This window comes from Scophthalmus maximus, chromosome 1 (genome assembly GCF_022379125.1).
Source record: "Scophthalmus maximus strain ysfricsl-2021 chromosome 1, ASM2237912v1, whole genome shotgun sequence".
Classification (NCBI taxonomy): Eukaryota; Metazoa; Chordata; class Actinopteri; order Pleuronectiformes; family Scophthalmidae; genus Scophthalmus; species Scophthalmus maximus.
Window position 1 is genome coordinate 31307080 of NC_061515.1, and position 27566 is coordinate 31334645.

The 27566-nt window shown below is 48.1% G+C and overlaps 5 protein-coding genes across 6 annotated transcripts; 3 read left to right on the top strand and 2 right to left on the bottom strand.

Moving 5' to 3' along the window:
- Window positions 1-1572: 1572 nt before the first annotated feature.
- c1h1orf115 (chromosome 1 C1orf115 homolog) lies at window positions 1573-3644 on the bottom strand. Its single transcript, XM_035645112.2, has 2 exons — window positions 3291-3644; window positions 1573-2295 (listed from the first exon to the last, which is right to left on the bottom strand). The coding sequence occupies exons 1-2, from the start codon at window positions 3642-3644 to the stop codon at window positions 2176-2178; spliced, it is 474 nt and encodes a 157-aa protein (XP_035501005.1). The 3' UTR covers window positions 1573-2175.
- A 62-nt stretch (window positions 3645-3706) lies between these two features.
- Window positions 3707-12373, top strand: LOC118316879 (major royal jelly protein 5-like). The gene is made up of 3 exons (XM_047335803.1): window positions 3707-3845; window positions 4487-4607; window positions 10101-12373. Exon 3 carries the CDS (start codon window positions 10127-10129, stop codon window positions 10547-10549), a length of 423 nt encoding a protein of 140 aa, XP_047191759.1. The 5' UTR covers window positions 3707-3845; window positions 4487-4607; window positions 10101-10126; the 3' UTR covers window positions 10550-12373.
- LOC124850794 (transcriptional-regulating factor 1-like) lies at window positions 9968-15048 on the bottom strand. The gene is made up of 13 exons (XM_047335737.1): window positions 14897-15048; window positions 14491-14641; window positions 13895-14055; window positions 13269-13808; window positions 12556-13167; window positions 12427-12473; window positions 11905-12302; window positions 11722-11776; window positions 11508-11641; window positions 11330-11433; window positions 11201-11243; window positions 11017-11102; window positions 9968-10779 (listed from the first exon to the last, which is right to left on the bottom strand). Exons 3-13 carry the CDS (start codon window positions 14036-14038, stop codon window positions 10570-10572), a joined length of 2373 nt encoding a protein of 790 aa, XP_047191693.1. The 5' UTR covers window positions 14039-14055; window positions 14491-14641; window positions 14897-15048; the 3' UTR covers window positions 9968-10569.
- Window positions 14978-17399, top strand: lipt1 (lipoyltransferase 1). Of its 2 annotated transcripts, none has more exons than XM_035644979.2 (4): window positions 14978-15257; window positions 15561-16153; window positions 16407-16628; window positions 16701-17399. In XM_035644979.2, exons 1-4 carry the CDS (start codon window positions 15121-15123, stop codon window positions 17111-17113), a joined length of 1365 nt encoding a protein of 454 aa, XP_035500872.2. In that variant the 5' UTR covers window positions 14978-15120; the 3' UTR covers window positions 17114-17399. The 2 variants fall into 2 exon arrangements, with proteins under 2 accessions (XP_035500872.2, XP_035500880.2); XM_035644987.2 differs by lacking the exon at window positions 14978-15257 and adding an exon at window positions 15274-15404.
- Window positions 17400-18063: 664 nt separating this feature from the next.
- eif5b (eukaryotic translation initiation factor 5B) lies at window positions 18064-27170 on the top strand. The gene is made up of 25 exons (XM_035644850.2): window positions 18064-18205; window positions 19264-19383; window positions 19489-19537; window positions 19691-19873; window positions 19992-20487; window positions 20571-20713; window positions 20799-20876; window positions 20969-21119; window positions 21464-21568; window positions 21654-21743; window positions 21839-21898; window positions 21983-22269; window positions 22350-22457; window positions 22579-22689; window positions 22780-22847; window positions 22928-23069; window positions 23147-23278; window positions 23600-23944; window positions 24068-24199; window positions 24294-24425; window positions 25326-25402; window positions 25510-25674; window positions 25870-26008; window positions 26205-26366; window positions 26476-27170. Exons 1-25 carry the CDS (start codon window positions 18171-18173, stop codon window positions 26581-26583), a joined length of 3618 nt encoding a protein of 1205 aa, XP_035500743.2. The 5' UTR covers window positions 18064-18170; the 3' UTR covers window positions 26584-27170.
- The last annotated feature ends 396 nt before the right edge of the window (window positions 27171-27566 follow it).

Genomic DNA, 27566 nt, shown 5'->3' on the forward strand with positions numbered 1-27566 from the left:
CTGCTGCTGTCGCCTCACCTAGAGGGGGGAGGGAGGGGGGGCTGAGGGAGAGGGAGGGGGGAGAGAGAGGAGGGGGGGCTGAGGGAGAGAGAGAGAGGGAGGGGGGAGAGAGAGGGGAGGGGGGCTGAGGGAGAGAGGGAGGGGGAGAGAGAGAGAGGAGGGGGGGCTGAGGGAGAGAGAGAGAGGGAGGGGGAGAGAGAGGGGAGGGGGGCTGAGGGAGAGAGGGAGGGGGAGAGAGAGAGGAGGGGGGAGAGAGGAGGGGGGGCTGAGGGAGAGAGGGAGGGGGAGAGAGAGAGGAGGGGGGGCTGAGGGAGAGAGGGAGGGAGAGAGAGAGAGGAGGGGGGGCTGAGGGAGAGAGGGAGGGGGAGAGAGAGAGAGGAGGGGGGGCTGAGGGAGAGAGAGAGAGGGAGGGGGAGAGAGAGGGGAGGGGGGCTGAGGGAGAGAGGGAGGGGGAGAGAGAGAGGAGGGGGGAGAGAGGAGGGGGGGCTGAGGGAGAGAGGGAGGGGGAGAGAGAGAGGAGGGGGGGCTGAGGGAGAGAGGGAGGGAGAGAGAGAGAGGAGGGGGGCTGAGGGAGAGGGAGGGGGGAGAGAGAGGAGGGGGGGCTGAGGGAGAGAGAGGAGGGGGGAGAGAGAGGAGGGGGGAGAGAGAGAGAGAAGGGGGGAGAGAGAGGAGGGGGGAGAGAGAGAGAGAAGGGGGGCTGAGGGAGGGAGGGAGGAGAGAGAGAGGAGGGGGGAGGTGGGAGAGACTGAGATTTTGAACAAAACTTTATTAATAGTTCTGATGTTACACAAACATTTGAAGGAAAAAGTAAAACAGTCATTTAACAGAATCATGATTTTCATCATCATCATCATCATCTGAGGAAGAGGAAGAGAAACGACATGACACTGTCATGGAGCATAGAAAGATAAAAAACTCAACATTAATACTACAGATGATACATCCTTACAGGAAGTCTTCCTCTTCCTTCTCCTCCTCTTCCTCCTACTCCTCCTCCTCATCTTCCTCATCTTCCTCCTCTTCCTCTTCCTCCTCCTCATCTACCTCTTCATCTTCCTCCTCTTCCTCCTCTTCCTCCTCCTCCTCTTCCTCCTCCTCAGTTGGTACAGTAATAAAACACGTGAACCAACTGACTAACTTCAAAGACATCAGAGATCTATTTCTCTTAAAGTGACAGTAACTTACATATAAATTATAAAGTGAAATATTGAAGCCTTTAACCATCATAAAGAACTGAACGAGATATTAACTGCACTTATTGAACGTGGCTCCCACAGTCATGCTCCGATACAGCGCCACCGTGTGGTCATGTGGTGTATTACAGGAAAAGAAACAAGTAGGAGAGAGGTGAGGAAGAAGTTAGGAAGGAGAAGAGGAGGTTGAGAAGGAGGTAGGGACGGAGAGAAGGAAGTGAGGAAGTGGAGAATGATAGAAGGGCGTAGGAAAAAATACACGGAGGCAAAGGAGGATGTAGGAAAGGAAAGGAGACATGGAAGGACAGAGGAACGGATGCAGCTCGTGGCTAGAAGCAAATAAGACATTCATTCTAAAATTAAAACAACAACAACATCGTCAAAGATGACATTTATTCTCTAAAATCCAATGAAAGTTTTAATGCTCATTAATATTTCATAAAAGAGTTTGATGCATTCATACAAAGCAGCGAAGTAAAAAAAAATGAAGATGACAAGATTTAAAATTGATGGTAAACATTAAATGTGCTGGAATATTAGTGTATTAAAAACATTTAATTCACTAATATATATATAATAAACATATAATACACTTATGTATACAATAAACATAATACACTTACATATATAATAAAAATATTATACTGGACAAACATGACACGGAAATAAAATATATGTATGTATAATGTCAAATACATAGTCAGATTATGATAATATAATACAGACTTAACGTAAACAACAACATAATGTGTATAAAGTTTTTCTTTCAAACAAACAAACACATTCCTCCACCTTCACAAGCAAAAGTTCAACTTTTATTAAACCACTGAAAGAACATTCATCTTTCCTCTGTTGTCACGATCATCAGGTTATTGTCTGAAGGTCAGACTATGGAAGGACCAGGCTCACGACCAGGGGCCCAGAACCTCCAGGGGCCTCACCATCACCTTACAGTCCCATTGAGCCAGGTGCTGCTCCCCTGTTAGCCCCCCCTCACCACCGGGACCACCACCGCAGCCACCGGCGTGGAGTAAGCAGACGCCATGTTCTGTAGCCCGATCATCAGACAGCGCCAGCTGAAGCGTAGAGCCTTCCCAACGTTCTGCAAGACAAGAGAGAAGATCTGTCACTGGTTCCTCGGACAGGCAGGTCGATGCAGACCGAGGCCTTGGTAGACCTGGGCCTTGGTAGACCTGGGCCTTGGTAGACCTGGGCCTTCGCAGACCTGGGCCTTGGTAGACCTGGGCCTTCTCAGACCGGGAACCTTCGCAGACCGGGCCCTTCGCAGACCGGGGCCTTCGCAGACCGGGGCCTTCGCAGACCGGGGCCTTGGTAGACCTGGGCCTTGGTAGACCTGGGCCGTGGTAGACCTGGGCCTTGGTAGACTGAGGCCTTCGCAGACCTGGGCCTTCGCAGACCGGGGCCTTGGTAGACCTGGGCCTTGGTAGACCTGGGCCTTGGTAGACCTGGGCCTTGGTAGACCTGGGCCTTCTCAGACAGGGAACCTTCGCAGACCGGGGCCTTCGCAGACCGGGGCCTTCGCAGACCGGGGCCTTCAGAGACCGAGGCCTTCGCGGACTTACAACTTCGTAGACCGAGGACATCATTGGCCGAGGCCTTCGTAGACCACGTAGACCTCGAAGTCCGAACTGAAACGAGATACCTGGTCTCCAGATCATTTTCTAGTTATGGTTAGTTATTATTCAGCTGCAGCATCATAAAGAATTCTACTCGTCCTCTGGCAGTTGATCTCTCTCACGTTAATCATCGGTGAGGTCGTGTTGATAAACTGACCTCTGCCCCAGTGAGTCTGGGTCAAAGGTCAAACTCAGCCTGCTGAGTCAATGTTTAACTCGTCACTTCACCTGAACATTTAACACGATACGATCATCCCATATTTATATTTCACTTACTGTTTCATCTCGACATTTACTGCTCGTCCCAGTTGTTACTGACGTGACATTGATATTACAGATAATAATATTAGTGAGCTGCTCCTCGTCTTCCTCACGATGAAGCTCTGACCTTCGTCTGTTGTTAATAATAAATAATAAATATGTAATATTTAAAGTTACAGACATTTTTCTGAGACTGTACCTTTCTGTACTTCTTGTACTTCCTCTTCTTCTTCCTCTTCTTCTCCTCCTTCCTCTTCCTCCTCTCCTCCGGCGTCTCCTCCTCCTCCTCCTCCTCGATCAGAGGCTCGTATTTATCCGGCAGGACGGAGAAATAAACTTCTTTGGAGCTTTTCTGTTTCTTCCCCACCTCCTCCTCCTCTTCGCCCTTCTTCTTCTTCTCCTGCGCTCCCATCCCTGGTTCCTCCTCGTCTGTCGCCGGGACTCCTCGGTCTCTTGTGTTCAGGCAGCAGGACCTTTGGAGTGAGGAGGAGTCCGACTGTGTGAGTCGCCTGAAGCTGGATCCAGACACAGGAAGCTGTGTGAGCTCTGACATGGAGGACGGATCAGAGGAAGAATGTGGAGATTTGTTTGGAGTTTTCTTGTTGTGGCCTGGTTGAAGATGAAACTACTGTAAAAAAAAAAACTTTAGTTTTTACAGTTTGAGTTGAGCTGCAGCAGCTGTTTGTTCTGCAGAGTCAACAAGAGGAACCAGAAGAACGTGTGAACTCTTAAGATGTTTGACTAGAATATCAAGGTTTGTGTTTGAGGCTGTCGGGGCGTGGCTAGCTCAGCTTAGCATAAAGGCTGGGAGCAGATGGGACAGTTAGCCTGCCTCTGCCACAGAATCTCTTAGATCATGTTTTATATTGTTTGGTAAATCTGTGAACAACCTGAAATGAGCTTAGCATGGAGCCATGCTAAGCTCTGCGCGGCTGTAAATGGTTAACTTGTTTATGATCTTAGATTAAATCACCAAACCTCATCAAGGCTCCAGATTATTTTAATAGTTGAAAGTGTCTGAAGTCATGTGATGTGGCAGATTAGTTCGAACTTCTTGTGAAATCTGTCCATATGTTTATTACACTGTCTGAAACATCTCACATGATTCAGTTTATACCAACAGATGAATCATAATTTCAGATGTGCTCTGTGGCCCAAAGTATGTGGACACCCCCTGTGTTTCTCTTGGTTTAGTTTTGGCCTCTTTGGTCCAACAAAAAAAACCAACATAATGCTTCATGAACAATGTTCTTACGCATCGCTTGGACGTTTGCATGTCCACATACTTTTGGCCATGTAATTGAGTCATATGAAGTATAATAGAGAGAGTCTGCAGTCAGACAGACGTTCAGCTGGAGGCATCTCACGTCTGCTTCTCTTTCTGTTTTCATCCAGGCAGTAATGAGACAAGATGAGTTCTGCCGCAGGGGGGAAGACAAACACATCCCATAATACCCAACATACCTGAAGCTGTCGGAGAGAAAACTCTTCAGTTGAGACGGAAACTACAAAGCTGGTGAGAGAATTTGTATTTCTTCATCGTGTGTGTTTATGATCAGATCATAAAATAGAGGAGTGAAGAGAAAACTTCAACTGACTGATGATCTACAGACTGATGATCTACAGACTGATGAACAACAGACTGATGAACAACAGACTCATGATCTACAGACTGATGAACAACAGACTGATGATCTACAGACTGATGAACAACAGACTGATGATCTACAGACTGATGAACAACAGACTGATGAACAACAGACTGATGAACAACAGACTCATGATCTACAGACTGATGAACAACAGACTGATGAACAACAGACTGATGTTCTACAGACTGATGATCTACAGACTGATGAACAACAGACTGATGAACAACAGACTCATGATCTACAGACTGATGAACAACAGACTGATGTTCTACAGACTGATGATCTACAGACTGATGAACAACAGACTGATGAACAACAGACTGATGAACAACAGACTCATGATCTACAGACTGATGAACAACAGACTGATGAACAACAGACTCATGATCTACAGACTGATGAACAACAGACTGATGAACAACAGACTCATGATCTACAGACTGATGAACAACAGACTGATGATCTACAGACTGATGAACAACAGACTGATGATCTACAGACTGATGAACAACAGACTGATGAACAACAGACTGATGAACAACAGACTCATGATCTACAGACTGATGAACAACAGACTGATGAACAACAGACTGATGTTCTACAGACTGATGAACAACAGACTGATGATCAACAGACTGATGAACAACAGACTGATGAACAACAGACTGATGAACAACAGACTCATGATCAACAGACTGATGAACAACAGACTGATGAACAACAGACTGATGATCTACAGACTGATGAACAACAGACTGATGAACAACAGACTCATGATCAACAGACTGATGATCAACAGACTGATGATCAACAGACTGATGAACAACAGACTGATGAACAACAGACTCATGATCAACAGACTGATGAACAACAGACTCATGATCAACAGACTGATGATCTACAGACTGATGAACAACAGACTGATGAACAACAGACTCATGATCAACAGACTGATGATCAACAGACTGATGATCAACAGACTGATGAACAACAGACTGATGAACAACAGACTCATGATCAACAGACTGATGAACAACAGACTGATGAACAACAGACTGATGAACAACAGACTCATGATCTACAGACTGATGAACAACAGACTGATGAACAACAGACTGATGATCAACAGACTGATGATCTACAGACTGATGAACAACAGACTGATGAACAACAGACTGATGAACAACAGACTGATGAACAACAGACTCATGATCAACAGACTGATCATCTACAGACTGATGATCTACAGACTGATGACCTACAGACTGATGAACAACAGACTGATGAACAACAGAATGATGAACATAACACTGATGAACAACAGACTGATGAACAACAGACTGATGATCAACAGACTGATGATCTACAGACTGATGAACAACAGACTGATGAACAACAGACTGATGATCAACAGACTGATGATCAACAGACTCATGATCAACAGACTCATGATCAACAGACTCATGATCTACAGACTGATGAACAACAGACTCATGATCAACAGACTGATGATCAACAGACTGATGATCAACAGACTCATGATCATAACACTGATGAACAACAGACTGATGAACAACAGACTGATGATCAACAGACTAATGATCAACAGACTCATGATCAACAGACTCATGATCAACAGACTCATGATCATAACACTGATGAACAACAGACTGATGAACAACAGACTGATGATCAACAGACTAATGATCAACAGACTGATGAACAACAGACTGATGAACAACAGACTGATGATCAACAGACTGATGATCAACAGACTCATGATCAACAGACTCACGATCTACAGACTCATGATCTACAGACTGATAATCAACAGACTCATGATCAACAGACTCATGATCAACAGACTCACGATCTACAGACTCATATTCTACAGCCTGATGAACAACAGACTGATGAACAACAGACTGATGATCAACAGACTGATGATCAACAGACTGATGATCAACAGACTGATGATCTACAGACTGATGAACAACAGACTGATGAACAACAGACTGATGATCAACAGACTGATGATCAACAGACTGATGATCAACAGACTGATGAACAACAGACTGATGAACAACAGACTGATGATCTACAGACTGATGAACAACAGACTGATGATCAACAGACTGATGATCAACAGACTCATGATCAACAGACTGATGATCAACAGACTCATGATCAACAGACTCATGATCAACAGACTCACGATCTACAGACTCATGATCTACAGCCTGATGAACAACAGACTCATGATCAACAGACTGATGATCAACAGACTGATGAACAACAGACTGATGATCAACAGACTGATGATCAACAGACTCATGATCAACAGACTCATGATCAACAGACTCATGATCTACAGACTGATGAACAACAGACTCATGATCAACAGACTGATGATCAACAGACTCATGATCAACAGACTCATGATCAACAGACTCATGATCATAACACTGATGAACAACAGACTGATGATCAACAGACTGATGATCTACAGACTGATGAACAACAGACTGATGAACAACAGACTGATGATCAACAGACTGATGATCAACAGACTGATGAACAACAGACTGATGATCAACAGACTGATGATCAACAGACTCATGATCAACAGACTCATGATCAACAGACTCATGATCTACAGACTGATGAACAACAGACTCATGATCAACAGACTGATGATCAACAGACTCATGATCAACAGACTCATGATCAACAGACTCATGATCATAACACTGATGAACAACAGACTGATGAACAACAGACTGATGATCAACAGACTAATGATCAACAGACTGATGAACAACAGACTGATGAACAACAGACTGATGATCAACAGACTGATGATCAACAGACTCATGATCAACAGACTCATGATCAACAGACTCACGATCTACAGACTCATGATCTACAGACTGATAATCAACAGACTCATGATCAACAGACTCACGATCAACAGACTCACGATCTACAGACTCATATTCTACAGCCTGATGAACAACAGACTGATGAACAACAGACTGATGATCAACAGACTGATGATCAACAGACTGATGAACAACAGACTGATGATCAACAGACTGATGATCAACAGACTGATGATCAACAGACTGATGATCTACAGACTGATGAACAACAGACTGATGAACAACAGACTGATGATCAACAGACTGATGATCAACAGACTGATGATCAACAGACTGATGAACAACAGACTGATGAACAACAGACTGATGATCTACAGACTGATGAACAACAGACTGATGAACAACAGACTGATGATCAACAGACTGATGATCAACAGACTCATGATCAACAGACTGATGATCAACAGACTCATGATCAACAGACTCATGATTAACAGACTCACGATCTACAGACTCATGATCTACAGCCTGATGAACAACAGACTCACGATCAACAGACTGATGATCAACAGACTGATGAACAACAGACTGATGATCAACAGACTGATGATCAACAGACTCATGATCAACAGACTCATGATCAACAGACTCATGATCTACAGACTGATGAACAACAGACTCATGATCAACAGACTGATGATCAACAGACTCATGATCAACAGACTCATGATCAACAGACTCATGATCATAACACTGATGAACAACAGACTGATGAACAACAGACTGATGATCAACAGACTAATGATCAACAGACTGATGAACAACAGACTGATGAACAACAGACTGATGATCAACAGACTGATGATCAACAGACTGATGATCAACAGACTGATGATCTACAGACTGATGAACAACAGACTGATGAACAACAGACTGATGATCAACAGACTGATGATCAACAGACTCATGATCAACAGACTGATGATCAACAGACTCATATTCTACAGCCTGATGATCAACAGACTGATGATCAACAGACTGATGAACAACAGACTGATGATCAACAGACTGATGATCAACAGACTCATGATCAACAGACTCATGATCAACAGACTCATGATCTACAGACTGATGAACAACAGACTCATGATCAACAGACTGATGATCAACAGACTCATGATCAACAGACTCATGATCAACAGACTCATGATCATAACACTGATGAACAACAGACTGATGAACAACAGACTGATGATCAACAGACTAATGATCAACAGACTGATGAACAACAGACTGATGAACAACAGACTGATGATCAACAGACTGATGATCAACAGACTCATGATCAACAGACTCATGATCAACAGACTCACGATCTACAGACTCATGATCTACAGACTGATAATCAACAGACTCATGATCAACAGACTCATGATCAACAGACTCACGATCTACAGACTCATATTCTACAGCCTGATGAACAACAGACTGATGAACAACAGACTGATGATCAACAGACTGATGATCAACAGACTGATGAACAACAGACTGATGATCAACAGACTGATGATCAACAGACTGATGATCAACAGACTGATGATCTACAGACTGATGAACAACAGACTGATGAACAACAGACTGATGATCAACAGACTGATGATCAACAGACTCATGATCAACAGACTGATGATCAACAGACTGATGAACAACAGACTGATGAACAACAGACTGATGATCTACAGACTGATGAACAACAGACTGATGAACAACAGACTGATGATCAACAGACTGATGATCAACAGACTCATGATCAACAGACTGATGATCAACAGACTCATGATCAACAGACTCATGATCAACAGACTCATGATCAACAGACTCATGATCTACAGACTCATGATCTACAGCCTGATGAACAACAGACTCATGATCAACAGACTGATGATCAACAGACTGATGAACAACAGACTGATGATCATCAGTCAGTTGATCAGTAAAGTGAAGACGTGTGACTGGTCTTAACGAAGTTCCACAACAGGAAGCTGCGTCAGATGGAAACTAACACGATGAAGCAGATAAACAACATCTCTCATCTAAAAATGACACTGACGGTAAATTCAATTTGAGTTATTGAGGGTCTGACCACACACACACACACACACACACACACTTCCTGTCAGAGCGTCACGTGTGTGTGTGTGTGTGTGTGTGTGTGTGTGTGTGTGTGTGTGTGTGTGTGTGTGTGTGTGTGTGGTTTCACTGTGACTGAAGTGACGGACCTGAAACCTTGAACCAGTTCACTGAACAAAACTCTACTGATGTTACGATATTCACACATGGAGTCAATGTTTTAATCAGTTTATTCATCTGCAGTCTATGTTCTGACATGTTTCATATTCATCCAACGACACATGCACGAACATGTTGAGAATATTATTTAACAGACGATTAACGTTTGGAGCCCATTTGTCAAAGGTAAAAAAAAAACATCCAAGGACTTGATGGACGTGACGGTCTGGACTGTGGACCAGGCTGTGGACTACATGGACCTGATGGACCAGTTGGACCTGATGGACCAGATGGACCTGATGGACCAGACTGTGGACTACATGGACCTGATGGACCAGTTGGACCTGATGGACCAGATGGACCTGTTGGACCAGACTGTGGACTACATGGACCTGATGGACCAGTTGGACCTGATGGACCAGACTGTGGACTACATGGACCTGATGGACCAGTTGGACCTGATGGACCAGACTGTGGACTACATGGACCTGATGGACCAGTTGGACCTGATGGACCAGATGGACCTGATGGACCAGACTGTGGACTACATGGACCTGATGGACCAGATGGACCAGATGGACCTGATGGACCAGATGGACCAGATGGTCTTGAGGGTTTGGATGATGATGTGGTGATGATGAGTTATAGATCTGTCTCAGACAGAATGTGATTTCTTCACGTGAACTGTTGTCGTGTGAGACTCATTCACACAAAGTCGTCTCTCCGTCATTTGACAGTTTCTTACGTTTGTGTCGGGCAGCGTGACGGTCAGTCCCGGTCCCGTCGGGGTCCTGACCCTCAGACTCAGTTTCTTCTTCCACAGGTAATAGAACTCCACACACTGGGGGAGGGACTTGGTCTGAACCTGAACACAGAAGATCACAGACGGTCTCAGAGGATCACAGATAACCACAGACGATCACAGACGATCTCAGACGATCACAGACGATCACAGACCATCTCAGACCATCTCAGACGATCACAGACGATCACAGACCATCACAGACGACCACAGACGATCACAGACCATCTCAGAGGATCACAGACGATCTCAGACCATCACAGACGACCACAGACCATCACAGACCATCACTGAACTCACTGCTCTCTGGACTCGTCTGAAGTTTTTACTGTGGAGCTGCAGGGATTGAACCAGCAGCCTCGTCTCTGCGGCGCTCCAGCTGACGCCTGTGATATTCATATATAATATATACAGTTAGTTAGAGTACATCTGTATCTGCATCATAAATCTGTGAGTGTGTTTGAATATGAGCGTGGACGTGGACCTGTGAGGCTGTCGGAGGTCGACAGAAGCTTCTCCACCGTCAGCTGAGGAAACACAAGTTAAAGCAGATCGTCCCTCACTCGTAAAGTCACTTCATATTAGATTAATAAATCAAATCAAAGAGATATACCAGGAAGTCTCCTCTGCTCTCTGATAGGACGTGGAGGGCGTGGTCTGGGCTGGCCGCGCCCCCTGGCACCACGCTGGATCGAGCCATCGTCAACAGAGCCTTGACTGGACATACGACGTGTCAATCAAAACATAACAACTGTGACATCATCACGTCAGGAAGAAGTTTCCTTGTTCACCTCGGTGTTGGTTGGTCGGTTCCTCCAGCTCGGCCCACGGCGTCCATAGCAGCAGTGCATTCTGGGGGTTGGAGTGGGCGTATTTGCGTAGGGGCGGGACTTCAGCCTGGAACCCCTGCCCTACATTGATCCTCCTGTGATTGACAGCTCAGTGTTATCAGGTGATCAGATGGTGATGTCATCGAAAAATTAGTGTGAGGAGAATCTGACATACGGCTCGATGGTTTCTCTAATTAGTGTCTCCATGGCAACAAAGTCAATGAGTCCGTCTGCCAATCAGAGAGAGAGAGGTTAAACATCGGATCACCCTCGCTCTAGCGCCACACACTGGACGAACATCTACCAGTAACTGTAATGGTCACTCCGGCTTCTAGGTGTCGCCAGCAGCAGGACTCACTGTGTGTGTGGTGCAGCTGCTGCCTCCTGGTGGTGAGGGAGCAGTACAGCCCCGGCCCCGCCCTGAGGGGACACAGCATGGGCGGGGGCGTGTAATGAACTTCATCCTCCTCCTCCTCCTCCTCCAGGTGCATCATGCTGCGGTAGAGCACAGCGCCCCCGGTGGCCGGAGGGAGGTGACGGCCGCGTCTCCTCTGTCCACCCCGACGCTGAGCCCCCCCTCTGGGCGGGACAGGCACGGACACCGGCATTACCATGGAGACTGAGGTCGGGACCGGAGGAGGGGCGAGGACCTTTTTCAGACATGTCGCCGACCGGACGCCGCCGCCGTGGGAACGCATGTGTCCGTTCAACGCTGGAAGACTCCGGAAGTCACGATGACACACTGTACACAGCAGCCTGTCACACACACACACACACACACACACACACACAGCAGATTACATTAGACACAAGTTTTATTAATCTGTTAAATTAAATAGTTAAACTATCATCATCTTCATCATCATCATCATCACGTTACCTGTGATCTAAAACCTTCGGGCCCATTTCACTTTGTGGACTTTTTATCTGGAAACGAACAGAAAAGATTTAAAATTGTTTTCATTTAATTTGATAAATAAATAAATAGTTTATAAGTTTTGAGACAGACCCAGGTCCAATGTGCTCGTCCCCCTCCTCCTGTCCAGGTCGGCCCAGCAGGGAGGCTCGGAGCCTGGGCAGCACCGCTGACCCCCCGGCCCCCACCTCCCCCTCCTGCTCCTGGAGAGAAACTGGTCTCTGAGCCCACCTGGTCCTGGATCAGCAGGAGGTGTGGGATGGTCTGACCGGGTCCAGAGGTCAGGGGGCAGTTATCAGATGGACGGGGGCAGCAGCTGAAGTCTGTGAAGGTCTGTGAGTGAAAATACAGACTCTCGTCCCCGTGATGCGATTGAGGCCCGGGGCTGCAGGTGGTCAGGGTCTGTGGGTAATGAGGACTTGGACCCGGGGTGTTGGGACTACAGAAGTCCTGAGGGCCGTTACTGTCAGGGAGAAACTGGGAATTGAAATCGTCGGTCGACGATGAGCTGAAGTCCAGTGAATTCCAACTCCCAAGGGCCGCTCCCCCCGACACGGACCCCAGCGGAGGCCATTGTGTCTGGGACAGGGGCGGCTGCAGAAGCCCCCAGGGGTCCTGACCTGACACACCATAACTGTGAGTCACACCAGTACTGAACTGGTTCTGGTTCTGGTTCTGGAGGTGTGGGTGAGACGTGGTCTGGTTCTGTTTCAGATCAGAGATATAAAATAATAATCATATTTTAATGCAGAGAACAGAGTCAGAAGCTTTTCGTTTTTTTTTAATTCAATAGATCAACTTCGTACCTGGAAGGAGAAAGTGTCGCCATAGAGGAATTCAGGTTCTGTCCAGTTCGGATCAACGAAACCTGGATCGTGGTTCTGGCTGCAGAAGAAGAGCTGAGGGGGAGCGAGGACGTGAGGGGGCTCGGGTACAAGGTGAGGGGGAGTCACCTGGTGCTGGGGGGGAGCGAGGACGTGAGGGGGCTGGGGTACAAGGTGAGGGGGAGTCACCTGGTGCTGGGGGGGAGCGAGGACGTGAGGGGGCTGGGGTACAAGGTGAGGGGAAGTCACCTGGTGCTGGGGGGGAGCGAGGACGTGAGGGGGCTGGGGTACAAGGTGAGGGGGAGTCACCTGGTGCTGGGGGGGAGCGAGGACGTGAGGGGGCTGGGGTACAAGGTGAGGGGAGGTCACCTGGTGCTGGGTGGGAGCGAGGACGTGAGGGGGCTGGGGTACAAGGTGAGGGGAGGTCACCTGGTGCTGGGGGGGAGCGAGGACGTGAGGGGGCTGGGGTACAAGGTGAGGTGAGGTGACCGGGAGAGGAGGGAAGTGATGAGGGGAGGTGACCTGGAAAAAGGAGGAAGTGTGTGAATCGGTACGTTGGAAAGTAAACAGTGAAGTAAGTCTGTTATTGAGTGTAAAATAATCGTAACCTTGACATGACGAGTGTTTCCGTGGTAACTGAGTGACGAGGGAGAGGAGAGGGGAGGAGGTGACTGCGACAGAGTGAAGTGATGCATGATGGGAGGAGGCGAGGAAGAGGAAAAGGTCCACAGGTCAGACGTGTGTGATGTCATCACGTGAATCTGATGATCTGCAGAACAAAACCAACATATTCATATTCATACTCTTCTTCTTCTTCAGATTGAATCGTTTTGATAAAACTATGTAAATATATCAGTATAGACAAGGTGATTATTTCTACACAATCTTCTGTATCTTCATTTCATTGATGTCGTCTCAGAGCTGAATGTGAATGTGTGAGAACACAACTCATGAAAATCTACTGATATTAAATGTTATGATATATAATATTTCATGGTTAAACTTCACCGGCTGTTCAGATCAAACTTACATTCCATTATATTCTATGTAACAATAATCATCATTTAAATGATGAAACTTTGAGTTGATTTTAAAAAACTTCTATATGACCATTGTTCTGAATATGGTAGATAATAAAAATGTTGACCATAAATAAAAACAGCAGAGATCTGACATAAAATAATAAAATAAAATAGCTTCTCACCTGAAACATCAGCGACTCCGACTGACTCCGACCGACTGTGTGTGTGTGTGTGTGTGTGTGTGTTCTGTCAGGATGTGGTCACATGTTCTTCCTCTCTGGTCGTCTCTGCTTCTTCCTCATGACGACGAGTTCAGAGGCCGAAGAGACAAAACTGAAAATAAAATATTGTTTTTAATTTAGTTACAACAGTCGTGACAAAATGAGAAAATGATATATTTATATAATAAATCATTCATCATTTAAAATCTCAAGTAAATAGATTTCTTTATGAACACGTATGAAATCTGTGAATTTACAATTTGAATTAAATGTGAATGAATACAGATATTACATATACATACTGACTTAATGTTTGACATTTAATAATTATTTTTTTATTTGTTAAAAAAGAAATTGTGGTCGGAACCTTTGTATGGTAGGTCGCAATTACAGCACGGCGCCTCGGTGGTGTAGGACCCGGGTCAGAGCCAAAACGATTCTACCCTTCAGAATAAAAGCATAAAGTTCATTTCATCATCGCTCTTAGCGCACGTCACGTGACATTTACATGTTTATCGTGATTGATTCAAGTTTTTCTCGTGACATTGATAAATGTAGTTTGATTCGATGTTGTCGCTTTAATTTGTGACGATGAAAAGCGGAACGTTTTTGTCGTCGGTGCCACTTGATCACCGGTCCGACCCCTCGTCGTTCCAGGTCATCCTCCGCCTCTTCACCACCCTCTTCCCCTCCTCTTCTTCACCTGAAACGAGTTTCTCCGTCAGACGGTTCGTTTGTTAACAACTGTTCGTTTGATCCAGATCAATAAAGTTTCATTTGTTTGTTTCACAGCGAAGCTAAAGCTAAAGCTAGCGAACAAGTGACGTAGGACTGTGAGTGTCGTCACGCGCCATCATTTCGGTAGTTTACGAAAAGTAAATCTGTATTTCTTCATCATATTTGACCATGAACTGAAAACTACTTAGAAAGACAGAAAATGTTTTTCAGAATATTTATATATATGTATCAATTGTTCTACATTGTTATGAGATGTGATTATTAATGTGTCACCGAGTCTCTTCCTCTTCTAGATCTGTCCACCATGAGGAAGTGAAGACCAGTTTGGTTGAGGATGATTGGTCGCTGAGCGTCGTGATGTCATACATCAGAGGGACGTCTTCTCTTTTCAGAGGCCGTAGGACCGGATCCCAGTGGTCCTGGTCCACTTCCTGGTCCAGGTCCTGGTCTAGTTCCGGCCTGGTGGCCTCTGACGGCAGCAGTGCAGGCCTGGTGCTGCTCTCCCAGTCCACCGACGCGCACCACAACCTGGCTCTGGAGGACTGGATCGACGCCAACGTGGACCTGCAGCAGCGCGGCGTCCTGCTGCTGTGGAGGAACCGGCCGGCCGTCGTCATCGGACGCCACCAGAACCCCTGGACCGAGTGCAACCTGCCGGCCATGAGGGGGATGGGGATCCCTCTGGCCCGCAGGCGCAGCGGCGGCGGGACGGTCTTCCACGACCTCGGTAACCTCAACCTGACCTTCTTCGCCTCCAAGAGGTCGTACGACCGTCAGAGGAACCTGAAGGTCGTCACCGAGGCCCTGAGGCGTGTCCGACCAGGCCTGGACGTCCGGGCCACGGATAGACTCGACATCTTACTCAACGGACACCTCAAGATCTCAGGTAGGGACGGACTTTGGTTCAACTACAAGTCCCAGAATGCACTGCTCTACGACAGGAAATGAGATCGAATATAACTTTATTGATCCCAGAGGTCAAACTGACGAGTTACACTAGACATACGAACTCTGAGCCGACAACATGGAGACTGTTATTGATTATTAAATATAATATGAAACAATATTATTACTGAGAAATGAGTCACGTCAGACTCTTCCTGAACAGGAAGTGACTCTGTCTACATGGTCGTTTACAGGAAGTGCGTCCAGGCTGAGCAGGAAGTCGTCCTACCATCATTGCACCCTGCTTCACTCCGCTGACCACTCCGCCCTCTCCGCCGTGCTACGCCCCTCCTGCCCCGGTATCCACAGCAACGCCACGCCCAGCGTGCCCTCGCCTGTCGCCAACCTGTTGGACCACGCCCCCACGCTGCAGTGGGAGGAGCTTCTGGACGGCCTGGTGCAGCAGTATAACGCAGGTTGGTTCTTCTGTCCTCTGGTGTTTGTGTTGACCTTTGACCCTCTGACCTTCTCTCCGTCCTGACCTCCAGAGTTCGGCTCCAGCTCCTCGCTGACCCCTGTCGACCCGGCTGACGAGTCCACGTTTCCCGGCATCGGCAAGGCGGCGACCGAGCTTCGCAGCTGGGACTGGACGTTCGGTAAGACGCCTAAATTCAGCGTCCGGACGCCGCTGCAGCTGATGGACAGTGGCTCGACCGCTCGCTGCTCCGCTCGGCTGCACATTGAGGTGAAGAGCGGACTGATCGAGAGCTGCGAGCTGGATGTGCCTGCAGACTGGCTTCCTCCACGGCTGAGCGTTGAGCTGACCGACCTCCTGGTGGGTGAGAGGTTCTGTCCACATCGAGCGGTCGCAGGCGTTGCTACACTGCTGCGGGCGGAGGGTGGCGAGGTGCAGAGAAGACTGAACAACCTGTGTGACGCCGTTCTGTCCGTGATGGGCTGAAGATGGTGTGGAGTTGATGAGATGCTGATGGCGCCCCCGAGAGGCGGTGGCTGTCACTACAGCTCTGGCGTGAACGTTGGCGTCATTAAAAACATATTTAAATACAAACCTGTTTATATACAGTCTATGATACAAACCAACACTCAACACAACGCCGACATTCAGTCTGAGGATTCACACGACTCAACGGTGAACAACATGAAAAATATAATGTAATGTTATTTAGTGACGTTTTCACTGGCTTTTATTTTTCTAAAGAATCTGAAACAATAAAAACATGAATTCATTTTGCAGATTAATAACTTTTTATTTTAAAGTGTTTGTGTCGCTCGTGCGTTTCCCTCAGTTCATATCGGACTGAACAATGAAGAAGAAGATTACATTCAACTCATTAAGTGGAAACAAACGTGGGAATTTAAAACCCTTTCAAGGTAAAAGCACGAGGACTTGGTGATTGAGGCTGTGTCGTCAAATCTGCATCAAGTTTAAATTTGACGAAGAGAAATAAAATCTGATTTATTATAATAGATTCATATTTAAAACGTGCCCAACATCAAACTGGGTCGTCATAGGACGCATGCGCAAAGCTCCCGAAGACGAGAGAGAGTGGAAGAGGTGTCACTCCGATGTTATTCCCTGGAACCACAGTTGATCAGATTTTCTGTCACAACTAGTGAAGAGGGAGATTAAAAAATATTGATGTAGAATCGAAGACTGATATTTGATCAAATACATTTATTAATATCCATAAATCACAGATTGTCAGTGTTGATCAGACCTTTGTAAATAAATGTACGACTTATAAAAATCGTCTGAGAGTTTGTAATATATTTATTTTATTATTTAAATAACTTGAAACTTCTTTATCTTTATTATGTCATATTCATATTACTTTATTATGAGTTTTGTTTGACACGTTCGGTAGCCGTGTAGACGGAAAGGACGCTGTAGGAAACGCATCGGAGTGAGCCCTCGGCTGGTGTGTCAGCCCTAGACGCTCTTGACTGATGAGAGTCGCGCCGTCAGCGGAGCAGAACCGGAGCAGCGCAGCGGCAGGATGGGGAAGAAACAGAAGAAATCCGGGGAGGACAGGTACCAGATACACCCGGTACCGATACACAGCACCAGTCCACACGCACACCCGGCGGTGCCGAACCCCCCGCCCCGTCAGAACCCTTCAGACCGGCCCGCGGTCCCGCTGCGCTCTCTGTTAGCTTAGCGGCTAGCTGTGCTAGCAGAAGCTAACCACGCGTCAGCGGCAGCGCGAGTCCGGCTGGTGATTTAAACAACGGGAGAACGGGTTCGAACACAGCACGGTGCAGGCGGGTGGACTGACGCGCGCTCACCCGGGTCAGACCCGAGCTGTGTGGGCTTGGCCTGGCAGGTTTCGGCCTCAGGTGTGTTGGTGTGCCGCTGTTAGCTCGAGGACTCGGAGCCGCTGCGTTAGCTGCTCTCAGCGCGGAGCTCAGCGCGGAGCTCAGCGCGTTGAACAGCCGCCGATCGATTGATCTTCACCTGTTGAACTGTGGAACTTTCATCATCAGATGTTCACAGATGTTTTGTCAATGAAGCTTCAGAATATTAATAAAACTTCACGACAGGTTCAGTGACGAAATGATAGAAATATATTTATATGAATGTTTATGTTTAAACTGTAAAACAACAAGACACTGCGACATGTACATGTTCAAATATGTATCACTATGTTGAAACTTTATTGTTTGATGAAGAAAAGACAGAGATGATTTCTGTCAGAGGTCAGAGGGTCAGACCAGGGGGCTGATGGGAAATAAAGAGAGAGCAGAGTCAGCAGCTTCTCATTGGTTCATATTGTTCTGACACACAGAGAGAGAGACAGACAGAGAGGGAAGACAGACAGGTCACACAGACAGGCAGACAGAGAGACACACGCACGCGCGCACACACACACACACACACACACACACACAGAGAGAGAGGCAGACAGGTAAACAGACAGGTCACACAGACAGACAGGTAGACAGAGAGAGAGAAAGAGACAGACAGGTAGACAGAGACAGACAGAGCTGCTCACTGTTCTCATCTCTCTCCCTCAGTATCGTGTTTGTGACGCTGAGCGTCTGTTAGACAGTATCAGTCGATGTATTGATGATGTCATTGATGTGTGGCAGTACGAAAGGTGACGACGTGGACCTTGACGCTCTGGCAGCAGAGATCGAAGGAGCCGGAGCCTCGAAGGAGCCGAGAGGGAAGAAGAGCAAGAAGAAGGGAGCGAAGAAGGAGGAGTTCAAGTACGACCGTCATCCTCCTCTTCATCACCTTCACCCTACATCCTTCATCATGTCTCCTCCTCACCTGTAGTGTGTCTCTGACTCTCCCTGTTTGTCCTCCTACAGTGAGGATGACATCCTGAAGGAGCTGGAGGAGTTGTCTCTGGAGACTCAGGTAGGGAAAACAAAGGTAACCTAACATGTTTCGCTTGGTTTGAAAGCTGACGTTTTATCTAGTCGCTCTTCTACCCGACGACAGCGAAACATCAGCTTTTTGAGTTTCTGGATCGGATTGAATACTGATCAACGTGTCTTCTAACATGCGCAGAAATCAGACGCCACGGAGGAGGCCGAGAGCATCGAGCCTCCCAAACCAGAGAAGAAGAAGACCAGGAAGGGGAAGAAGGGAGGGGCGGGGCCTGAGGAGGAGGAGGAGGTGGAGGAGGGGGGGGGTGATGAAGGTGAAGGACAGGAGGATGAAGAGAAGAATGGAGAACAGAGGGAGAAGAAGGTAGAGTTTTTATTCATTTAATAACTGATGGAACACGTTTCATATTTGATCTGTGTATGTTTAGTTTTTATTTCTGTAATTTCTGTTTAAACCTGAACGTCTCCTCTTGCTCCTCCAGACCACGCCTCCCTCCGACTCGGACGACGACAGCAGCTCTCGCTCTCGCCTCAAATCCAAGGGAGGAAAGAGAGGAGGCAAGAAACCGTCAGTGTCTGACGATGAGGAGGACGAAGGCCTGAAGGGAGGAGGAGGAGGGAAGGAGGACGAGTCGGAGGATGACGAGGCGTTCGCCCCCAGGAGAGACCAGAAGAAGAAGAACAAAAGCAAGGTGGCGAAGGCGGAAAGTGAGGATGAAGACGAGGAGGAGGAGGGAGGAAACGAGGGCTTCAAGATGAAGACGGCGGCGCAGAAGAAGGCGGAGAAGAAGGAGCGGGACAAGAAGAAGAAGGAGGAGGAGAGGATGAAGCAGAAGAAGCTCAAGGAGAAGGAGGTCGGCGTGGACGCTAAGAAAGAGCCAGAGAAGAAGACGACAGAGGCCACGGCCCCTCAGGTAGCACTGCCTGCAGCAGCCGCCGACGCAGAGGAACAGGAAGGGGCGGAGCCAGCAGCCGAGGGTACGTCGTGATTAGCCGATACATTTCTGATGATTGATTTCGAGCGGCAGGTTTTCACTGGTGTTTCTTCTTCTGCTGCTCAGAGGAGGCCGACGAAGAAGAGGCGTCGAAGAAGAAGAAAGACAAGAAGAAGAAGAAGGGAGAGAAGGAGAAGGAGGAGAAGAAGAAGGGACCCAGCAAGGCCACAGTGAAGGCCATGCAGGAGGCTCTGGCCAAGATGAAGGAGGTGCGCCATTGTTGGAGACGTAATCACGTGGTTGAGACAAAGGCGTCTGAAGGATTCTGAGTGTTTGTTGTTGTCGTTGTTGTAGGAGGAGGAGCGATCGAAGAGGGAGGAGGAGGAGCGAATGAGGAGGCTGGAGGAGCTGGAGACACAGAGGCTGGAGCAGGTAACACACACACACACAGCTCCTCCCACTGCCATCTTTTACCCATCATTTACCCTCTCTGACCCTGTGACACCCCCCCTCCCCCCCATCAGGAGCGTCTGGAGCAGGAGCGTAAGGAGAAGAAGAAGCAGAAGGAGAAGGAGAGAAAGGAGCGACTGAAGAAGGAGGGGAAGCTGCTGACGAAGGCCCAGAGAGACGCTCGAGCTCGGGCCGAGGCCACGCTGAAGCTGCTGCAGGCTCAGGGTCAGAGGCCAATCACAGTGCAGCTCACAGTCACGCCCACACCACCCATTGGTCCTGAGAACAAAGATACTTCATCTTAATTTGATAATAAGAATGTGTGTGTGTGTGCGGCCCAGAGATGCTGCGATCCATGAGATCACAGTTCACCTGGTGTTGGTTTTGGCTTTTCTGTTAATGTGTAGTAAACGGTGTGTGTGTGTGTGTGTGTGTGTGTGTGTGTGTGTGTGTGTGTGTGTGTGTGTGTGTGTGTGTGTGTGTGTGTGTGTGTGTGTGTGTGTGTGTGTGTGTGTGTGTGTGTGTGTGTGTGTGTGTGTGTGTGTGTGTGTGTGTGTGTGTGTGTGCAGGTGTTGAAGTGCCATCCAAAGACTCGATGCCAAAGAAGAAGCCAGTTTATGGAGACAAGAGGAAGAAGAAGCCGAACGCTCCGACGCCCGAATCAATCAATCAAGGTAACACAGACACAAACACTCTGTTGCAACTTATTTTTTTAACTGTTAGTTGCCCAAAATTTGTTTTTTAATTCCCTGGTCCCAGAAACATCGGAGGTCAAAGCGCCGACGCCGGAGACTCCTGAGCTTGGTTCCGTGGAGACGCCGGTCGAGACGCCGGCTGTTCCGGAGCCAGGTGAGACTCACAGTTGTGAGAGAGGGGGAGGAGTCAGGAGGAGGAGGACTGAGTTCTGATTGGTTCTCCTGTTTGCCTCTTGTCTCTGGGTTCAGGGGTGAAACCAGACGCCGCCGTCGACCACTGGGAGGCCATCGTCAGCGACGAGGAGAAAGGTGAGGAAGACCAATCAGAAGTGTCCTGACATGACTGATCAGTGACAGCTGTCGAGCGGAGTGTTAAAACTGTGTCCCTGTCAGAGCTGAAGAAAGTCCGCATCGTGGTGAAGGAGGACCCCGCGGCGCTGCCTCCGGCCGCGGGCAGCGAGGAGGATGAGGAGGACGAAGACAATGAGGGGGACGAGGAAGACGAGGAGGATGATGACGAAGAGGAAGAGAGCGAGGGTGAGGAGGAGAAGGATACGCCGCCGGTGCTGATGTCTCAGGCGAAAAGGAAGGAGAGCGAGGACGAGAGCAGCGAGAGTGACGATGACGACGGGAGGACGAAGGAGGAGCGGCTGTACGACCGAGCCAAGAGGAGGATAGAGGTGAGAGTAAACTCTGGAGGAGTGGGCGCTCGTCTCTCTTCACCCGTCTCACCCGGCTGAACGTCTCCGTGTTTCCATAGAAACGTAAGACGGAGAACCTGAGGAACACCGACTTGGAGCGACTGAGATCTCCGGTGGTGTGTGTGCTCGGACACGTCGACACCGGGAAAACCAAGATCCTCGACAAGGTGATGCTCCGGACCGCCTACTGTAACTGAGGATTACTGTTTACTGACTGTGTGTGTGTGTGTGTGTGTGTGTGTGTGTGTGTGTGCGTGCGTGTGCGTGTGCTCGCGTGCGTGCGTGCAGCTGCGACACACTCACGTCCAGGACGGTGAAGCCGGAGGAATCACTCAGCAGATCGGAGCCACAAACGTCCCGAAGGAGACTATCGAGGAGCAAACGAGGATGGTGAAAAATGTACGAGAACACACACACACACACACACACACACACACACACACACACACACACACACACAGTGTATTAACCTGAGTTCTGTTTGTGCAGTTCAACAAAGAAGGCATCAAGATCCCCGGCATGTTGATCATCGACACACCGGGACACGAGTCCTTCAGGTAACGACCCAGAACCACCGGGAACCACCTGGAGAGCAGCAGCTGTCAGTTATTAAAGCCCTGCCTCCTTGTTTCCATAGTAACCTGAGGAACAGAGGCAGCTCCCTGTGCGACATCGCCATCCTGGTGGTGGACATCATGCACGGCCTGGAGCCGCAGACGCTCGAGTCCATCAACCTGCTGAAGGAGAAGAAGTGTCCGTTTATCGTCGCCCTCAACAAGGTCGGTTCACCGCCAAGCGTGTCCCGCCTCTTCCTGTTGTCTACTTCCTGGTTTTTGACTGTTGTTGTTGTCTTCAGATCGACCGTCTGTACGACTGGAAGAGGAGTCCGGAGACCGACGTCCACACCACGCTGAAGAAGCAGAAGAAGAACACCAAGGACGAGTTTGACGAGCGAGCCAAGGCCGTCATCGTGGAGTTTGCTCAGCAGGTGTGACATCATCACTCTCAGAAGAATCACACTGCTGTAGCGTTTCTTCATCGTGTGTGTGTGTGTGTGTGTGTGTGTGTGTGTGTGTGTGTGTGTGTGTGTGTGTGTGTGTGTGTGTGTGTGTGTGTGTGTGTGTGTGTGTGTGTGTGTGTGTGTGTGTGTGTGTGTGTGTGTGTGTGTGTGTGTGTGTGTGTGTGTGTGTGTGTGTGTGTGAGACATCCATTGTTGAGGATTGAAACTTGTGGATGTTTGAAATCTTACAGATGAGCCTTGAGGAAATCAGGAAGTGATTGTTTATATTGTGTGTCTCGTTTTCCTCAGGGTCTCAACGCCGCCTTGTTCTACGAGAATAAAGACCCCCGGACGTTCGTGTCGATGGTTCCCACCTCTGCCCACAGCGGCGACGGGATGGGAAACCTCATCGCGCTGTTGATCGAGCTAACACAGACCATGTTAGCTCGTCGGCTAGCGCACTGTGACGAGCTGCGAGCGCAGGTCATGGAGGTGAAAGCTCTTCCTGGAATGGGAACCACGATCGACGTCATCCTGATCAACGGTTGTCTGCGGGAGGGCGAGACCATCATCGTCCCGGGGGTGGAAGGACCAATCGTGACGCAGATCAGAGGGCTGCTGCTGCCCCCCCCCCTCAAGGAGCTCCGTGTCAAAGTAAACCTCCGTTTTTTATATGTTAACTGACTGACTGACAGATTGACTGATTGTCTGTCTGTCTGTCTGTCTGTCTGTTTGATTGAATGTCTGATTGAATGTCTGATTGATTGATTGGTTTAGAACCAGTACGAAAAGCACAAGGAGGTGTCAACGGCTCAGGGGGTGAAGATTCTGGGTAAAGACCTGGAGAAGACGTTGGCGGGGCTCCCCCTGCTGGTGGCTCACCACGACGACGAGATCCCTGTGCTGAGGGTAACACACACACACACACACACACACACACACACACACACACACACACACACACACACACAGAGGAGCAGTGACTGACGGCTGGTGGTTTCAGGACGAGCTGGAGCGGGAGCTGAAACAGACCCTGAGCTCCATCAAGCTGGAGGAGAAAGGAGTTTACGTCCAGGCATCGACACTCGGCTCTCTGGAGGCTCTGCTGGAGTTCCTCCGCACGTCCAAAGTCCCCGTGAGTCACCAGTCTGTCTGATCATCTATCTGTCTGACTGACCACCTGTCTGACTGTCTGTCTGTTCACCTGTCTGTCTGACTGTCTGACCACCTGTCTGTCTGTCTGTCTGACCACCTGTCTCTCTGTCTGATCACCTGTCTGTCTTACTGACTGACCACCTGTCTGTCTGACTGTTCACCTGTCTGACCACCTGTCTGTCTGTCTGACCACCTGTCTGTCTGTCTGTCTGACCACCTGTCTGTCTGTCTGTCTGACCACCTGTCTCTCTGTCTGATCATCTGTCTGTCTGACCACCTGTCTGTCTGTCTGATCACCTGTCTGTCTGACTGACTGACCACCTGTCTAACTGTCTGTCTGTCTGTTGTTACCACCTGGCTCAAGGCCACACAGATTTAACAATCAAAGAGTCGTTGATTTATTCCAAATAAGAAGTGTGGTGTGTAGGAGAGGGTAGGAGAGAAATCAGCCATGTAGCGATGTGCGATGAGAATCGGCTGTTGCAGCAAACCAAACAAAGACAAGATGGATGAGCGCAGGAGGCCCAGCTGAGAGAGAGATTTAGGTTTATATAGCTCCCGTGAAGCCCCTCCCACATGGGCAGGTAGAAGCGTCGTCACACTGCTCACCAGTCTGTCTGACTATTCACCTGTCTGTTGGACATTGACGTAGTTTTATAGTGAAAAGCAACAAAAAGCAGAAAGTGAAGCCCTGACCTCTCTCTGTGTGTGTGTGTGTGTGTGTGTGTGTGTGTGTGTGTGTGTGTGTGTGTGTGTGTGTGTGTGTGTGTGTGTGTGTGTGTGTGTGTGTGTGTGTGTGTGTGTGTGTGTGTGTGTGTGTGTGTGTGTGTGTGTGTGTGTGTGTGTATGTGTATGTGTGTGTGTGCGCGCGTGCGCGTAGTACTCTGGTATCAACATCGGTCCAGTTCACAAGAGGGACGTGATGAAAGCTTCGGCCATGTTGGAACACGACCAGCAGTGAGTTGTCCTTCACTTCCTCGTGACATCAGAGTCAGCTGATATATCCATACATAAATATGTATTAATATGTATGATATAGTGTGTGTGTGTGTGTGTGTGTGCAGGTACGCGGTGATCCTGGCCTTTGACGTGAAGGTGGAGAGGGAGAGTCAGGAGATGGCCGACAGTCTGGGGGTCCGAGTCTTCTGGGCCGAGATCATCTACCACCTGTTCGATGCCTTCACCAAGTACAGAGAGGACTACAAGAAGGCCAAGCAGGACGAGTTCAAGTAGGGACCGCTCTGATCGTGTGTGTGTGTGTGTGTGTGTGTGTGTGTGTGTGTGTGTGTGTGTGTGTGTGTGTGTGTGTGTGTGTGTGTGTGTGTGTGTGTGTGTGTGTGTGTGTGTGTGTGTGTGTGTGTGTGTGTGTGTGTGTGTGTGAGAGTGTGAGTGAGTGATCATTTCCTCTGTGTGTGTGTTTTCAGGCACATCGCTGTGTTCCCTGTGAAGCTGAAGGTTCTTCCTCAGTTCATCTTCAACTCCAGAGATCCCATCGTGATGGGTGTGACCGTGGAGGCCGGCGTACTGCGGCAGGGCACGCCGCTCTGCGTCCCCGCTAAAGGGGTGAGACGAGAAAATCAGTCCGAGAGCTGCTCCCTGATTAATCACTTATTAACATCTTTGACATCACTAACGAGATACAAATCAGATTATTGTTCCATGTTATTATTATTATTATATATTGTTACATGTTGTGATAATATAATTACACATTATTATGATGATTATAGTTATGACAGACAATGTGTGTGTGTTTCAGTTCGTGGACATCGGCGTGGTGACGAGCATCGAGATGAACCACAAGTCGGTGGAAAGCGCCAAGAAGGGTCAAGAGATCTGCATTAAGATCGAGCCCATTCCAGGAGAGTCCCCCAAGATGTTCGGACGCCATTTTGAAGCCACCGACCCCATCGTCAGCAAGGTGAGGTGACAGTGAGGTCATGGTGAAGTGACAGTGAGGTCACGGTGAGGTGACAGTGAGGTCACGGTGAGTTTAACATCTGTAACGTAGGGGTGTGTTTGTGTCTCAGATCACACGAGCGTCGATCGACGCTCTGAAGAACTGGTTCAGAGACGAGATGCAGAAAACGGACTGGCAGCTGATCGTGGAGCTGAAGAAAACCTTCGAGATCATCTGAGGGACACACACACACATACACACACACACTCCCTCAGACAGTGAGTCGAAGAGCGGAGGACGAAACAACTAAAACAAAAAAAACAACCGAAAAAGTGAAAGTGTTTTTCTATGAGAAACGAACAGTTTTCCACTGTTGTCAACAGTGATAGGTTAGACACACACACACACACACACACACACACACACACACACACACACACTCTGAGTATTCCAACGTGCCTGTCCTTCAGCAACAACGTCGTTATATTTCTTCTTCTCTGCTCTGATTGGTGGTTACTCCTCCGTGTCCACGAGGCTCCGCCCCCTCCACTTCCCCAGACTGAGGCTTACGAGGAGTCTGCGTTCAGCCAACCAGGTGCATTGTGGGATTGTACCGAGCAGCAGGAGGGAAAAGAAAATCTTTTTCTGTTTTTCAACAAACACCAAATCATTGACGCAACGGTGTCGATGTGGAGCACGTTAAAGAGGCGGCGGCGGCGGCGGCACTGCGCAGGGTGTCGGCCATGTTGTAATGGGGGGGGTCACAGAAGATTTTAAACTGTCTTTACTGCGACTGCTGATGTAATAAAATTCCCATGATTCTGATGAAACGTGCAGATTGAGTTTTCACTTCAAACCCGACCATAATCACAAATCATTATTTTATTTATTTATTATAATTAACATTCAAATTAAATATTTTTAAAGAAATGCATTCCATTTCTTTTTTGTCATAAGATTAAAATTTAAGTTTACATTCGTACATGGCGTTGCATGTTAAATATCGATGCCGCAATGAATTGTGGGTCTGCCTCCTTTCCTCTCGCAGATGAAGCTCCAGTGTGTCCTCTGCTAAAGGAGAGAGGGAAGGAAACACCGAAGCTCCTTTCCTAACACTTAGAGAATCTGAACATTGTCATGGTGCTGAGGAAACACTTCACTGTGTGAATATTCATAAACAACACTGACATGCGTTGTCATGGTGATAAATATGAGCGACAG

Bases quoted from the DNA above. Each gene is read 5' to 3' on its own strand.
- c1h1orf115 (XM_035645112.2), bottom strand. From the start codon at position 3,644: ATGTCAGAGCTCACACAGCTTCCTGTGTCTGGATCCAGCTTCAGGCGA. The intron at 2,296-3,290 runs GTACAGTCTCAG...CTTGTCTTGCAG, and splicing joins AGTACAAGAAGTACAGAAAG to AACGTTGGGAAGGCTCTACG.
- LOC118316879 (XM_047335803.1), top strand. From the start codon at position 10,127: ATGGACGTGACGGTCTGGACTGTGGACCAGGCTGTGGACTACATGGAC.
- LOC124850794 (XM_047335737.1), bottom strand. From the start codon at position 14,038: ATGACATCACACACGTCTGACCTGTGGACCTTTTCCTCTTCCTCGCCT. The intron at 11,777-11,904 runs GTGAGTCCTGCT...TCTGATTGGCAG, and splicing joins GCAGCTGCACCACACACACA to ACGGACTCATTGACTTTGTT. The intron at 11,642-11,721 runs GTATGTCAGATT...TGTCAATCACAG, and splicing joins ATTAGAGAAACCATCGAGCC to GAGGATCAATGTAGGGCAGG.
- lipt1 (XM_035644979.2), top strand. From the start codon at position 15,121: ATGAAAAGCGGAACGTTTTTGTCGTCGGTGCCACTTGATCACCGGTCC. The intron at 16,154-16,406 runs GTAGGGACGGAC...GGTCGTTTACAG, and splicing joins CGGACACCTCAAGATCTCAG to GAAGTGCGTCCAGGCTGAGC. The intron at 16,629-16,700 runs GTTGGTTCTTCT...CCTGACCTCCAG, and splicing joins GGTGCAGCAGTATAACGCAG to AGTTCGGCTCCAGCTCCTCG.
- eif5b (XM_035644850.2), top strand. From the start codon at position 18,171: ATGGGGAAGAAACAGAAGAAATCCGGGGAGGACAG. The intron at 23,279-23,599 runs GTGTGACATCAT...CGTTTTCCTCAG, and splicing joins TCGTGGAGTTTGCTCAGCAG to GGTCTCAACGCCGCCTTGTT. The intron at 24,200-24,293 runs GTAACACACACA...TGGTGGTTTCAG, and splicing joins ACGAGATCCCTGTGCTGAGG to GACGAGCTGGAGCGGGAGCT.